General features: G+C 52.5%; 1 protein-coding gene across 1 annotated transcript; it reads left to right on the forward strand.

Moving 5' to 3' along the window:
• The first annotated feature begins 2,167 nt into the window (after positions 1–2,167).
• On the forward strand, positions 2,168–13,375 carry LOC123369803 (probable G-protein coupled receptor 152). Its single transcript, XM_045015771.1, has 2 exons — positions 2,168–2,211; positions 10,985–13,375. The coding sequence occupies exon 2, from the start codon at positions 11,032–11,034 to the stop codon at positions 12,001–12,003; it is 972 nt and encodes a 323-aa protein (XP_044871706.1). The 5' UTR covers positions 2,168–2,211; positions 10,985–11,031; the 3' UTR covers positions 12,004–13,375.
• The last annotated feature ends 697 nt before the right edge of the window (positions 13,376–14,072 follow it).

A 14,072-nucleotide genomic window follows, 5' to 3' on the forward strand; every position in this document is an offset into this window, starting at 1 on the left:
TGGAGAACCGGTTGTTAAAGGGCCGGAGGGTGGGCAAAGAACTCTGGTCTGTGGGCCGAACCATCCTGTTGCTCCCAGGATTCCCAGCTGGGGAGGCTGAGGGTCCCCCGGCCCTTCCCCCGCTTCCCCCCAGCTGCAGCGTGGCCAGCCGCCAGCACCAGCTGGGCAGCTGAGCTGAGCTCTGGAGTCGTCCTGCTGCCATTTTTTGAATGGCCCAGCAAGGTGGGGCGGGGGGCTGCTGCAAGCTCCAGGGCTGACCAGAGGGGAGGGGAGGGGGCAAGTGGGGCAACTGGCCCAGGCCCTGCAGGGGCCTCCGGCCCCACGACGATCTCTCCCTGGCCCCTCCCCTGCTCCCCCCCCCTTAAATCAGAACTTTTTATAGGGAACCGGTTGTTAAGATTTTGGCAGCTCATCACTGCATTTTATGGACTTCACCACCATGAATTTATTCAGTTCTCTTTTAAACACTGTTATAGTCCTAGCCTTCACAACCTCCTCAGGTAAGGAGTTCCACAAGTTGACTGTGCGCTGCGTGAAGAAGAACTTCCTTTTATTTGTTTTAAACTTGCTGCCTATTAATTTCATTTGGTGACCCCTAGTTCTTGTATTATGGGAATAAGTAAATAACTTTTCCTTATCCACTTTCTCCACATCACTCATGATTTTATATACCTCTATCATATCCCCCGTTAGTCTCCTGTTTTCCAAGCTGAAGAGTCCTAGCCTCTTTAATCTTTCCTCATATGGGACCCTCTCCAAACCCCTAATCATTTTAGTTGCCCTTTTCTGAACCTTTTCTAGTCCCAGTATATCTTTTTTGAGGTGAGGAGACCACATCTGTACACACTATTCGAGATGTGGGCATACCATGGATTTATATAAGGGCAATAATATATTCTCAGTCTTATTCTCTATCCCCTTTTTAACGATTCCTAACATCCAGTTTGCTTTTTTGACCACCTCTGCAAACTGCGTGGACATCTTCAGAGAACTATCCACGATGACTCCAAGATCTTTTTCCTGATTCGTTGTAGCTAAATTAGCCCCCATCATATTGTATGTATAGTTGAGGTTATTTTTTCCAATGTGCATTACTTTACATTTATCCACATTAAATTTCATTTGCCATTTTGTAGCCCAATCACTTAGTTTTGTGAGATCTTTTTGAAGTTCTTCACAGTCTGCTTTGGTCTTAACTATCTTGAGCAGTTTAGTATCATCTGCAAACTTTGCCACCTCACTGTTTACCCCTTTCTCCAGGTCATTTATGTTTGTTTGTTTAAAAGTTTAACATGAAAAAATAGCTTTTTTTACATAAGCTATTTTTTCTTGTGTTTTTTGTATAAATCCAAACTTTAAAGAACAGTCTTGTTAATTTTTTTGTTGTTGTTTTGTTAATTAAAACACATACGTAAATTCCCCTAAATTGCCAGTTTTCATATTCTTACCCAGTTGCTGTTTTGGTACTTTAAAAACATTATTTTTAAAAGGATAGTCTAGTATCTTAAGCCTTTTTAGTTCACTAAACTTCTACAAAATATCCCTAAGCGTGGCCCTGCTTTGTTACAGCTCAGTCAATACTGCCTTTTCATGTTAAACTTAAAAAAACCAAACAAACGTAATGCTTCAAATACCTGTGGTTTTAAACCTGGGGTGTTTCTGCATGCTCTATTTTATTGAAACACACCTGCAAATAAAGGTATGTGTATTCATATAGGTTTGTCTTTTAAAGTGTTTATTCCTTTACAAAACTTAATATAACTTTCACCTCTATTTGTTAAAAAGTTGGGGAAGAAGCAGCCTTCTTATCTCTGATCCACTGACTCACAGACACTGTTTTTGCTAAGAGGGGCTTTGCTGCAGTTTCAAATTGTCCTCACTAAAAATAACCGATCTTAGTCTAAAACATAGGGGGAAACTTTTAAAAATTGTTTGTTACTAAGGGCTTATGGTTTTAGCCTTTATTAAAGCACCTATGTAAAAGGATGCTTGGAGTCTGTCTTTTTTAGATAAGAATAAGGCAGTTAAAGTTGGGGGAGGGAGATGGCTCTTGTTTAAAAATCTTGGGACTATAGGATTGGTTCAGGAAAATGTATTCTATGATGCAGCTGTAGAACAGCATCTGATTGGTCTGATCCAAAGTTAGCGATAACTAGCCTGAGGGACTGTGAACGTGGAAAGTTGCTTTCTTCCCCGGGAACAGATGTAAGGGTAAGATCTCTCTCTCTTTCTGACTCAACCACATGCTGTTTATCTTTGCCCTTTGCAAAGGGGCTTTCTTTTCCCTTTTCTTGCCCTGTTCTCTCTTTTAACCTATTTTTATATGTTTCTCTTTTATTTAACTCTTTTTAAATGCTCTTTTCTTAACCTATCCTTTTATGTAATAGTTTAAACGCTTTTCAGGGAGCATGTGACTGATGCCCAGGTGGCCCTTTCCATGGTGCACATGCAGGAGTGAAATCAGGAAGGCCAAATCACACTTGGAGTTGCAGCTAGCAAGAGATGTTAAGAGTAACAAGAAGGGTTTCTTCAGGTATGTTAGCAACAAGAAGAAAGTCGAGGAAAGTGTGGGCCCCTTACTGAATGAGGGAGGCAACCTAGTGACAGAGGATGTGGAAAAAGCTAATGTACTCAATGATTTTTTTGCCTCTGTCTTCACAAACAAGCTCACCTCCTAGACTGCTGCACTGGGCAGCACAGTATGGGGAGAAGATGACCAGCCCTCTGTGGAGAAAGAAGAGGTTCAGGATTATATAGAAAAGCTGGACAAGCACAAGTCCATGGGACTGGATGCATTGCATCCGAGGGTGCTAAAGGACTTGACGGATGTGATTACAGAGCCATTGACTATTATCTTTGAAAGCTCATGGTGATCAGGGGAGGTCCCAGATGACTGGAAAAAGGCTAATGTAGTGCCCATCTTTTAAAAAGGAAGAAGGCGGATCCGGGGAACTACAGGCCAGTCAGCCTCACCTCAGTCCCTGGAAAAATCATGGAGCAGGTCCTCAAGGATTCAATTCTGAAGCACTTAGAGAAGAGGAAAGTGATCAGGAACAGTCAGCATGGGTTCACCAAGGGCAAGTCATGCCTGACTAACCTAATTGCCTTCTATGAGGAGATAACTGGGTCTGTGGATGAGGGGAAAGCAGTGGACGTGTTATTCCTTGACTTTAGAAAAGCTTTTGATATGGTCTCCCACAGTATTCTTGCCAGCAAGTTAAAGAAGTATGGGTTGGATGAATGGACTATAAGGTGGATAGAAAGCTGGCTAGAATGTCGGGCTCAACGGGTAATAATCAACGGCTCCATGTCTAGTTGGCAGCTGGTTTCAAGTGGAGTGCCCCAAGGGTCAGTTCTGGGGCCAGTTTTGTTCAATATTTTCATTAATGATCTGGAGGATGGCATGGACTGCACTCTCAGCAAGTTTGCAGATGACACTAAACTGGGAGGAGTGGTCGATACGCTGGAGGGTAGGGATAGGATACAGAGGGACCTAAATAAATTAGAGGATTGGTCCAAAAGAAACCTGATGAGGTTCAACAAGGACAAGTGCAGAGTCCTGCACTTAGGAAGGAAGAATCCCATTCACTGCTACAGACTAGGGACCGAATGGCTAAGCAGCAGTTCTGCAGAAAAGGACCTAGGAGTTACAGTTGACGAGAAGCTAGATATGAGTCAACAGTGGCCCTTTCTTTCCAAGAAGGCTAACGGCATTTTGGGCAGTATAAGTAGGGGCATTGCCAGAAGATCGAGGGACATGATCATTCCCCTCTATTCGACATTGGTGAGGCCTCATCTACAGTACTGTGTCCAGTTTTGGGCCCCACACTACAAGAAGGATGTGCAAAAATTGGAAAGAGTCCAGTGGAGGGCAACAAAAATGATTAGGGGGCTGGAGCACATGACTTAGGAGGAGAGCCTGAGGGAACTGGGATTATTCAGTCTGCAGAAGAGAAGAATGAGGGGGGATTTGATAGCTGCTTTCAACTACCTGAGAGGGGGTTCCAAAGAGGATGGAATTAGACTGTTCTCAGTGGTAGAAGATGACAGAACAAGGAGTAATGGTCTCAAGTTGCAGTGTGGGAGGTTTAGGTTGGATATTAGGAAAATCTTTTTCACTAGGAGGGTGGTGAAGCACTGGAATGGGTTACCTAGGGAGGTGGTGGAATCTCCTTCCTTAGAGGTTTTTAAGGTCAGGCTTGACACAGCCCTGGCTGGGATGATTTAGTTGGGAATTGGTCCTGCTTTGAGCAGGGGGGTTGGACTAGATCAGGGGTCCCCAACCTTTTGAGGACCAGGGACCGGTCGGGAGCGCTCGTCCCGCGGCTCAGCTGGACCGCCCGCAGGCGTGCCTGCGGGAGGTCCACCGGCTCCGGTTGAGCTGCCGCAGGCATGACTGCGGACGGTTCGCTGGTCGCGCGGCTCAGCTGGACCGCCCGCAGGCACGGCTGCGGCAGCTCAACCGGAGCCGGTGGACCTCCCGCAGGCGTGCCTGCGGGCGGTCCAGCTGAGCCGCGCAACCAGCGAACCGTCCGCAGTCATGCCTGCGGGAGGTCTACCGGAGCCCCGGGAGCAGCAGACCTCCCGCAGGCATGACTGCGGAGGGAGCGCTCGTCCCGCGGCTCGGGTAGACCTCCCGCACTGGGTCAGTTCGCGGCCCAGTTTCTAAGAGGCCACGGACCGGTACCGGGCCGCGGACCGGGGGTTGGGGACCCCTGGACTAGATGACCTCCTGAGGTCCCTTCCAACCCTGATACTCTATGATTCTATGATCTCCATCTCAGGGCCAGACGGTTCATCTTGGCATTAGTGGGCACTTAGGCTCTGTGCCAACATGGGGCGAGGGAGGGGGGAATATCTTCTCCCAGCCTCAGAGTCAGGTCTTGGGGAGAGCCCTGACCCAGGAGACAAGTTCTGCTGGGTCTCAGCCCGTTAGTGCCAGTCTGGGCAGAGGGACACTGGGGGCAGAGCCCAAGCCCCAGTGCCATGAGCTGCATGTCATGGCAATGTCCAGGCCCACCAGGCTGCGGCTGTGTGCCGTGGCAGTCAGAGGGAGCCGTCCCTTCCCTCCCTGGCTCTGGGCAAAGTTTCTCTCTCCCTGCCACTCCATCCCTACCCCCTCCAGTCCTGTCCATTTCCCCCAGGGGCAGATCACCTCTCCCTGGGGGCAGTTATGGGGCCTGAATCCCAATGGGGTGACCCTGGAAAAGGGCAGGCAGGCAGCATGGGGGGAACAATGACCAGTGTGGGTGTGGGGATGGATAGCAGCCACCCTCCTGGGCAGACCCTCTGCTAAGCCGGCCCCCTTTCCCAGAGGAGGGGAGCAGTAGTGCCTGGGTTCCTGATTGCCCCCCTGCAGGGGTATCAGGGAGGTGCTGGGGGTCACTAACCCCACTAGCTTCCATGGGGCAGCTCTGATGGGGCATAGAGTGAGGCCTCTGGGGCATGTTCTTTGAGCTGGGGGTGATGGGCAGATGTCAAGAAGAGGTCCCCGTGCCTGGCACAGATGGGCCCTGCACCCAGATAGAGTGAGGAGTGAGTGGGCATAGAGTAGCCGAGGCTGGTGCCCTCAGCAGCAGCAGCTGACATGCCAATTAGACCTGCCCCACCCACTCTGTGGGAGAAGCAGGATGGGCTGAGAGCAGGTGCGGGGAGAGCGGACCCAGCCGCAGACTGAGGGAAAGGGACAGTGGCTGGATGGAGAGAGGGTGAAATGTGGGAGGGGAGGAGGGGAAGCCCCATCCCAACCCCTCCTGCTCTGGCTCAGGAAGGCGGCCCCACCCCGAGATGGGGTACCCCTGCAAGCCACCTTTTGGCACCTCTCCACCCAGGACCTTGTGCATCCTGCTGCTGCAGTCCTCCCACCCACAGGAGACCTCACTCAGCACGGGGGCAGGGCAGCCCCTGCTCTCCAGAGGGGGAAACTGATGCACAGTGCTCATCTGGCCCATCAGCAGCAGAGCTGGGGATAGGACCCAGGAGTCCTGACCACACCCTCCCCTCACTCCTAACACCACTGCTCGCTCACTGTTAGTGGCTAGGTCTCTCTGTTCTCCATACCCTGGGCACCCCCTCACTGGACCAACAGTCCCTGATTGGCAGGTCTATGCTGCCCCGCAATGGGAGGGAGGGAGTGGGTCAGAGCCACTCTGTGCTGTCCAGCTGGGAGCTAGTTAGAGCAGCCCTGAGGCTGGCACAGCCTGGCACACCTAGGACAGGTCTCAGATCAGAGCCCCGCTGTGCCAGGGGCTGCGCAGGGTAAGAGACAGTCCCTGCCACAAAGAGCTCATGGTTTAACTAGATAAAGGACGGCTCATCATTCCCTATGGTTGCCTGTGGGAGAGGCAGACATTGAAGCCAGATCTCCTGGGTCCCACCCCAGTGCATCAGCCGCAAGCCCAGCTGCCCCCGTCACGCTGTCTGGAATGGATCATGAGACTGTGAGTGCCAACCTCATGGCAGGCTGTCAAACACAGGGCAGACAACCCAAACTGGTGGAGTGTCTATCATTAGATTTCACCAACCAAGTTCCAAACGTAATCTCCTGGATCACTATACCAGTGTTCCCCGGAGTCATAGACAGTCCCTCAGACACTCCACTCTATCTTGTCACCCAGACAAACTGGACTTAGTGATAAATGGTCACTTACACCAAAAATCACAGGTTGCTCCCAGTCCCAAAAGACCAGTCACTTACTCCAGATCAGTTGGTACCCTAGATCTTACACCAAAGACAACGCCCTGCAATAAACTATCTAAAGGTTTATCAACTAGAAAAGAGAAATAAGGGAGTTATATACAGGTTAAAGCAAAGCAGATGTAACCAGAGTCTGAATGAGCTCTCCCCTGACATCTAGTGGTGAGCTTTGGAAAAAGACTTCAGAATCTGATCTCGTTTGCATGGACACACCCACCCTGCCTAGGCACTCAGCATGATGGGATTGCTTCCCCAAATGATCACATTACACTGGTGTTGGATCCTCAGTCTCCTTGTTATTGGAGGAGTAGTAATAAAGCGTTGTTATCCTTGTTGTGTGAACTGAGGGCAGCAGAACTGTACCTGGCATACCCTGATGGAGGGACTCACCCTCAGGCAAGACCATGTGCTAGGCAAGGGATGTGGGTTCCAACAGCAAGTGACTGTAAGAGAGGGGGTGGAAAAGAATGTGGAGTTGTTAGAAGTGGTTTATTTTAAGGGTCTTATTTCTGGGTACTAGTGATTCTAGGTCTTAATTGAATCTATATTAGATCTTCTATCACAGTATGGAAAGAATACAGATGAACTGGTTTCAGATGCTATCTTTATTATAAGGACCTACCCAGTATCCACTGAGGGAGAGGGGGCTGAAGATACTTTGGCAAGTGGCCAGCAGGATGATGAGTGAGTATCTGTATGTAAGGTGCCTTCTACTGCTCTCCCCACACACACACATACAGGCAGGGGCGGCTCTAGAAATCAGGCTGCCCCAAGCAGCGCAGTGCGCTGCGCCGCCCTTCCCCGGTCCTGCGGCGGGTCCCCTCTTCCCGCGGCTCCGGTTAAGCTCCCGCAGTCATGCCTGCGGCAGGTCCGCTCGTCCCGGGCTCCGGTTGAGCTGCCGCAGTCATGCCTGCGGGAGGTCCAGCTGAGCCGCGGGACGAGCGCCCCCTCCACAGTCATGCCTGCGGCAGGTCCAGTCGTCCCGGGGCTCCGGTGGACCTCCCGCAGGCATGACTGCGGCAGGTCCACCGGCCCAGCCTCCCGCCCTGCCCGGCGGCACGGGACGCCCCCTACATTTTGCCGCCCTAGGCACCAGCTTGTTTTGCTGGTGCCTAGAGCCGCCCCTGCATACAGGGTGGGAGGGGAACTCTGTGGATGAACCTCTGAACTCATTGTGCTATACTGGCCCAGGACAGGAACGGTGAGGAGGGTACAGAGAAAGGCCAGGCACATTCAAAGGACTTTGGGGTTGCTGGACTTAAAAAGCTCAGGACACAGCCCAACTTACTTGGGGGTGGGTCGCTTGTGTTTATGAACCCTAGTTGCAGTGCTTTCCCAAATTAATGCTGAGTTATTTCCCTCCTTTTATTAAAAGTTTTTGCTACGCTTGTGAGAGAATGGAGGGTAGATAATTGTACTTGCTGGTGTGGGTCTTTGTTAAAGGCTCTAGAAACCATTTGATTCTGTCACTCTCCATGGTATGATAAAAGAGCTAATTTAGATTCAACTGAGAGTCTTGTTACATGCAGCAGAGCTGAGATCACTGACACCCAGGTCTAAGCATTAGACCTACTTTGGGGCAGAGTCTCTATTGCAAGAGCCTACCCTGTGTGCACTAAGAGCTGAAATCACTGAGAGCTAAAAGTGTTTGTTACACTCAGACTCTGTGCTTGTGAGAGGGGAAGTATTGCCTCTTAGAAGTGCCCGGGAGTGGTGTGTAATTGTCCCAGGTCACTGGGTGGGGGCTCGAGCCACTTTTGTGTTGTATTGTTGAAAAGGAAACCCTAGTTACTGAAACCCACCCTTGTTGCTGCTGGCTCCACCTGGCAGAAGGGTTACCCAAACATGTACACACCAATGAGTTACCATCTAAATCCCAAAAATTACAGCGTTGTCGAGAGCTGTCATTTCAAAGGGACTTTCAGGGCAGATCCAGGAGGCAGCCCAGGGGATCTCTGGCTTCAGAATTCAAACAGCCCAAAAAAAAAAAAAGATGGAAAATGACCAGCTTCCTGGCACATAGCATTTCCCCGTCTGACAGGGCCATTAACAAATCATTTGTATTGTGAGGTTCCGTGATTCCCCATCTGGAGGGAGGAGCGGGGTGCATGAGGATGATTCCCAGGCCTGAGTGCACAAGCTCAGACCAAACATTTTCAAAGTTATAAAGTAAAATGTACATATTTCCCTATTGTATGGAGTGCCGCCATGGCAAGTGAGATGAATGTAGGCAGAAACTCACAACCATTTCACAGAGTCTAAACACTAAGTCTATTCTTGTAAAACTAATCCCTGTTTTGAGCAAAACTATTGTACAGGTGTGACCTGATCTGGGCTCCAGCTGCGAGGGTGTCAGTTCTGCGCTAACATCAGCAGCCTGGGCAAGAGCTGGCATCTGGCCTGCCAGGGTCACACCTGCTGGCATTTCTATGTCATGACCGGTGTCTGCAGCAGTGGAGCGGAGGGGCTGTTTTCGGCGTGTGGTGAGGAGGGGACAGACATCCCATGAGGCTGCAGGTTCTGGGCCCTCATGGTCTCATGGATCCATAGATTGGAAAGGCAAAAGGGGGTGCTGTGATCATCCAGTCCAACACCCTCTTCCCACCCCCTGGTGACACAGCCTAGGAGCATCCCACACATCAGACCCAGAACTCCATGGCAAATGCCCCAGCCTCTCCCTGGGATCCGGGGATTCTTCCCCCAACAGCCCCTGCTTCCCCTCCCTATTGTCCCCAGCCTTCCAGGCAGCTCATCAAGAGCAGCCTGCCAAGGCTCAGCTCATGAGGCACATTCTGATCCGTCCGAGGAACGGGGAATCTCAGCTAATAGGAGAAGCAGTGGTGCAAGGCCAGGACCAGCACAGATTAGCCTGCCTTGCCCCACCACAGCCTGGGAAAGGACAGTCCCACCCCCCACGCCCCCAGAGTAGAGCGCTCCAGAGGTGTTTCCTCCCACTGCTGGGATACAAGGCCTCCCAGGGGCTCAGATTAGACAGATCAGTCACTACCTCGGGGAGAAATACCTTGATCGGCTGCCAGGCAGGCAGGCATGAGTCTGTCTAAGTGTGGAAGGAGGCACTAAGGAGAAACTGAGTCTCCAAACTAGGCTCAGCACACGGTGAGGCCCAGGGTTCCATATGTCCAGTGGCAGGGAGTTCCACAGGACCCATTCACAGTGTTGTTATCCTTTGGGAGCATGGCCAGTGTGTGTGGGCATGTCTCTGGGATACCCAGGGGGACATATTTAGTAGAGGCTAGGGTGATGCATTTGCAGCAATCTGTATGGCTGTACAGTCAGGCAGCTGTGCTACAGCTGGAATCTTTTCACATCTGCTCCCAGCCAAAATAAGCCAGGCTGCAGTGGCTGGATCCCTCCAGACAGGTCCATGTCCCTAGGATGGGGCGACCTCTGCTGGCCAGGGAGCATTTTGAGACAACATGGCTATTTGAGTACCATAATGAGAGGGCTGTGGGGTGGCAACGTGGCCCAGTGGATCGGGATTCAGGGACCCATCTCTGCCCCCAAATCAGTGGGTGATCTCAAGTAACTCATTTCCCACCGCTCTGTGCTTCAGTTTCCCCTGTCTAACTCTCTATGGTTTGTTGTTTAGATTGAGAGTTTTTAAGGGCAGGGACTGTCCCTCTGAACAGTGCCTGGTTCAGTCGGGTGCAGATCTCAGCTGGGGTGCTAGCACAATGCCATCGACAAGGTAAACGTTCATGCCTAATCCTGACTGCCACCCTGTAGGGGTCCCAAAGGGGCTGGCAAACCGGCTAATCCCACAGGCATCAGAGTGAAAAGGGTGGCGCTGTTGGACAGAAACCTCTGTGGTGCCAAAGCTACACAGGATCCTTGACAGGAGCAGCTGGCTGCATTGAAGCAGCCGGGAATAGGACCCAGGAGTCCTGACCTCCCCCACCCCCAACACCTCCCTTCTCAGGACATGTGCCAGCCTCTCCCTGATAGTGAGTTGAGGAAAAGTCCCCCTGGAGACAAGGGTGTGATCACTGTTCCTAGCACTTGGAGAGCCTGCAATAGACAAGCCCTCCTGCAAAGAGCTGTCAAGGTATATAAACTCAGGGTGAGGAAGGGAAACTGAGGCACCAGGGGAACGTTACTTGCTTAAGGTGGCCCAAGCTAGTTGCAGAACTAGGTCTCCACCTGGTTCTCTAGCCACTGGCCCACGCTTCCCCTGCAGGAGATGAAGCTGGCAGTGCCCATATTCTAGGGGCAATAGTTGGGAGAGAAGCCCAGTCCTGATTCCTGCCATGTCCTTTCCATTGGCAGGTTGGCCCGCCTGGTGCAGCCCTCGCTGAGACTGCTGGGAGCAGTGGATGGAGCCATTTAACACCTCACACTCCAACTGGACGCAACTCTTTCCTCCGGAACCCTTTATACCGGCATCATGGCGAGCAGCCTTCCTGATTGCCACGCTGGCCATCGGGCTGCCAGCCAACGCCTTCATCATCTGGCTGACAGGGTGGCAGCTGCGGCGCCGGGGCCTGTCCGTCTTCATCCTAAGCCTGGCCACCTCTGACTTCCTCTTCCTCTCCATCACGGTCATGCAGATCATGGAGACCTTGCTGGATGACAACTGGGTGCTGGGCAGCCCCATGTGCCGCCTGCGCTACTTCCTCTACGACTTGAGCTACCACTGCAGCCTCTTCCTGCTGGCTGCCCTCAGCGTGGACCGCTGCCTGCTGGTGCTGCTGCCCCTCTGGTACTGCTGCCACCGCCCCCTGCGGCTCTCCAGCTACATCTGCTTGGGGGCCTGGCTAGTGGCTGCCCTGCTCACCATCAAGGGCTTCGTCTTCGCCGACGTCATCCGGTATCCAGACGGGATGCTCGTCTGCTCCAGCGACCGGGGCAAATACGAGTGGCCCCTGCGCCTGCTGGAGGTGCTGGTGGAGGGACTCTTCCCCTTCGTCGTCATGGTGACCACCCATGTCGCCACCTTGTCCCGCACCTTCCGGCACCACACCCGGCCCCCCAGCAAGTTCTACCGCATCGTGGCCGCCACCCTGTCAGCCTATGTGCTGCTCAACCTCCCCTTCCAGATCGTCCAGTTGCTCTTCCTGGTCTCCTGGGAGCATGAGGAGTTCAACAATCGCATCTTCCCCTTCATGGTCTACTTTAGCTACCTGATCAACCTCAACAGCAGCATCAACCCTCTCATCTACATCTTCTTCAGCTCCAACATCTGCACAGGCTGCGGCCACCACATGACTTCCTCCCTTACCATGGCTCTCACTGAGGAGCAAGAGAGGAGCCCCAGGGACATGTCCAGCAAGTCCTTCTCAGGCTAGCCTTGCCAGCAAGACCCTGGGGGGGGGTCTGTGCATGATTGTAGGTTCACTAGTGCAAAGACTTGTGTAAATGGGTGCAAGGTGGAGCTTGGTCAGGTGCAACCAGCTCCTGGAAGCTACCAGGAGAAGTCACACCAGTGCCAAGGCCCAGTTTGCCTAGACAAACTCCAGCAGGGACAAAGATCCTCAGCAGATGCAAACCAGGCCCAGCTCCATGCAGGTCAATGGCTCAGGAACACCAGGCCCTAGGCAAGGCAATGTAAACACTGATGTGCTGCAGCTGCCAACCCACAGGTGCCAGGAGACACTGCGGTGAAGGGGACTCTTCCCCTTTGTCAGGGCCGGCTCCAGGGTTTTTGCTGCCCCACGCAGCAAAAAAAAAAAAAAAAAAAGCCATGATCGTGATCAGCTCTACCACCACTGCTTCAGTATTCAGCGGCAATTCGGCGGCTGGTCCTTGGCTCCGAGAGGGACTGACGGACCTGCCGCCAAATTGCCGCCAAAGAGCCAGACATGCCGCCCCTCACCGTTGGCCGGCCCAAGCACCTGCTTGCTGGGCTGGTGCCTGGAGCTGGCCCTGCCCTTTGGGCCTATTTGCCTTTAGGTGTGGCTTTCTTGCCTTTAGGTGTGGCTCCAAGGTCACTGTGTTCTAATACAGTGGCTGTTCTGCACACTGCAGCCAGATACCCAGTGCTGAGGGTACAGATGCCCCCCTAACTCTGTCCCCCTGGGCCCCTGCAGCCTGACCGTTCTGACCTGCTGAAAGCAGGCCCGGGCTCCTCTTAGCACACATGACTACGACAGAAGCTGCAGCCCAAGTGTATGTGGGGGGGGCTGCATCAGAACCACGCACCTGAAGGGTCAGAATTAAGGCCACGGGGCTGTCCTGGGGATCCCCACCTTCCTACACCCACCAGGGCACAGGTACTGCTCCCCCCCACCACTCCATGGGGGCAGGACACACCAAAGAGGGCCACACCCCATGGCTTTAATTCTGACCCCTTGGGCATGTGGTTAATTCTGACCTTCCCACACACACACACAGAGCTCCCCCCCAGTTGCCCCAGCAGGGTGTCCAGCGTGTGGGCCTGGCTGCTCAACCAGCACCTCCTGCTAGGGACTCAAAGCCACCTTTGCTTTGAGTAAGCAGGACAACAGCCCCTCTTTCCCACACAGGCCATTAGCAGGAGTGATTGAACCCGTGACCTTGGGAGCTAAAAACATAAACCTCAACTGCTTGAACTAACCTCCCCACTCTGGGAGGGGAGGGGTTGCTACTAACAGTAATTTTCCCTCTGCTGATACTCACCCCTTCTTGTCAACTGTTTGCAATGGGCCACCTTGATTGCATTGGCCTCGTTAGCACTACAAAAGTAATTCCCTTCTCTCCCTTGGTAGTCACCCCTTCTTGTCAACTGTTGAGAATAGGCCACTTCCACCTTAATTGAATTGGCTTGTTAGCACTGACCCCTCCCCCCCAGGCAACTCCCATCTTTTCATGTGCTATTATATTCTGCTTACTGTATTTTTCACTCCATGCATCTGATGAAGTGGGTTTTAGCCCACAAAAGCTTATACCCAAATAAATTTGTTAGTCTCTAAGGTGCCACAAGGACTCCTCGTTGTTTTTGCTGAGACAGACTAACACAGCTGCCCCTCTGAAACCTGCCCCCTGCTCTGTTAGCACAGGTGGAGCAGGCCCAGCGAGCTGTAGCTAAGGCCCAGGCACCCCAGCAAGAGCAGAGCACCATGCAGAACGGACCTGAGTCACAACAGCTCCCCACAGTCCAATTCCACTCCCCTCCTTGGGGCCACATTCTGCCCCCTGCATCCCACAGGCCACCAGTCGCCTCCTACAGTCACAGTTGCTGCAGCTTCACGTCCCCATCTGAGGGCTCCTTTTACCCAGCGGTGCCAAGCTAGGGTGGGGACCCCATCTGAGTGTGTCCTCCTGGGCTGCAAGGAGACTGGGATCATCCATTGCATTTGCTGTGCTGCCATGTCCAGCACCAGTGGATTTGGTAGCCATGTGGCTTGGAGTGATCAGTATAGATGCTGCTTGGCCACCT

This window comes from Mauremys mutica, chromosome 4 (assembly GCF_020497125.1).
Source record: "Mauremys mutica isolate MM-2020 ecotype Southern chromosome 4, ASM2049712v1, whole genome shotgun sequence".
Lineage (NCBI taxonomy): Eukaryota > Metazoa > Chordata > Testudines > Geoemydidae > Mauremys > Mauremys mutica.

Bases quoted from the DNA above. Each gene is read 5' to 3' on its own strand.
- LOC123369803 (XM_045015771.1), top strand. From the start codon at position 11,032: ATGGAGCCATTTAACACCTCACACTCCAACTGGACGCAACTCTTTCCT.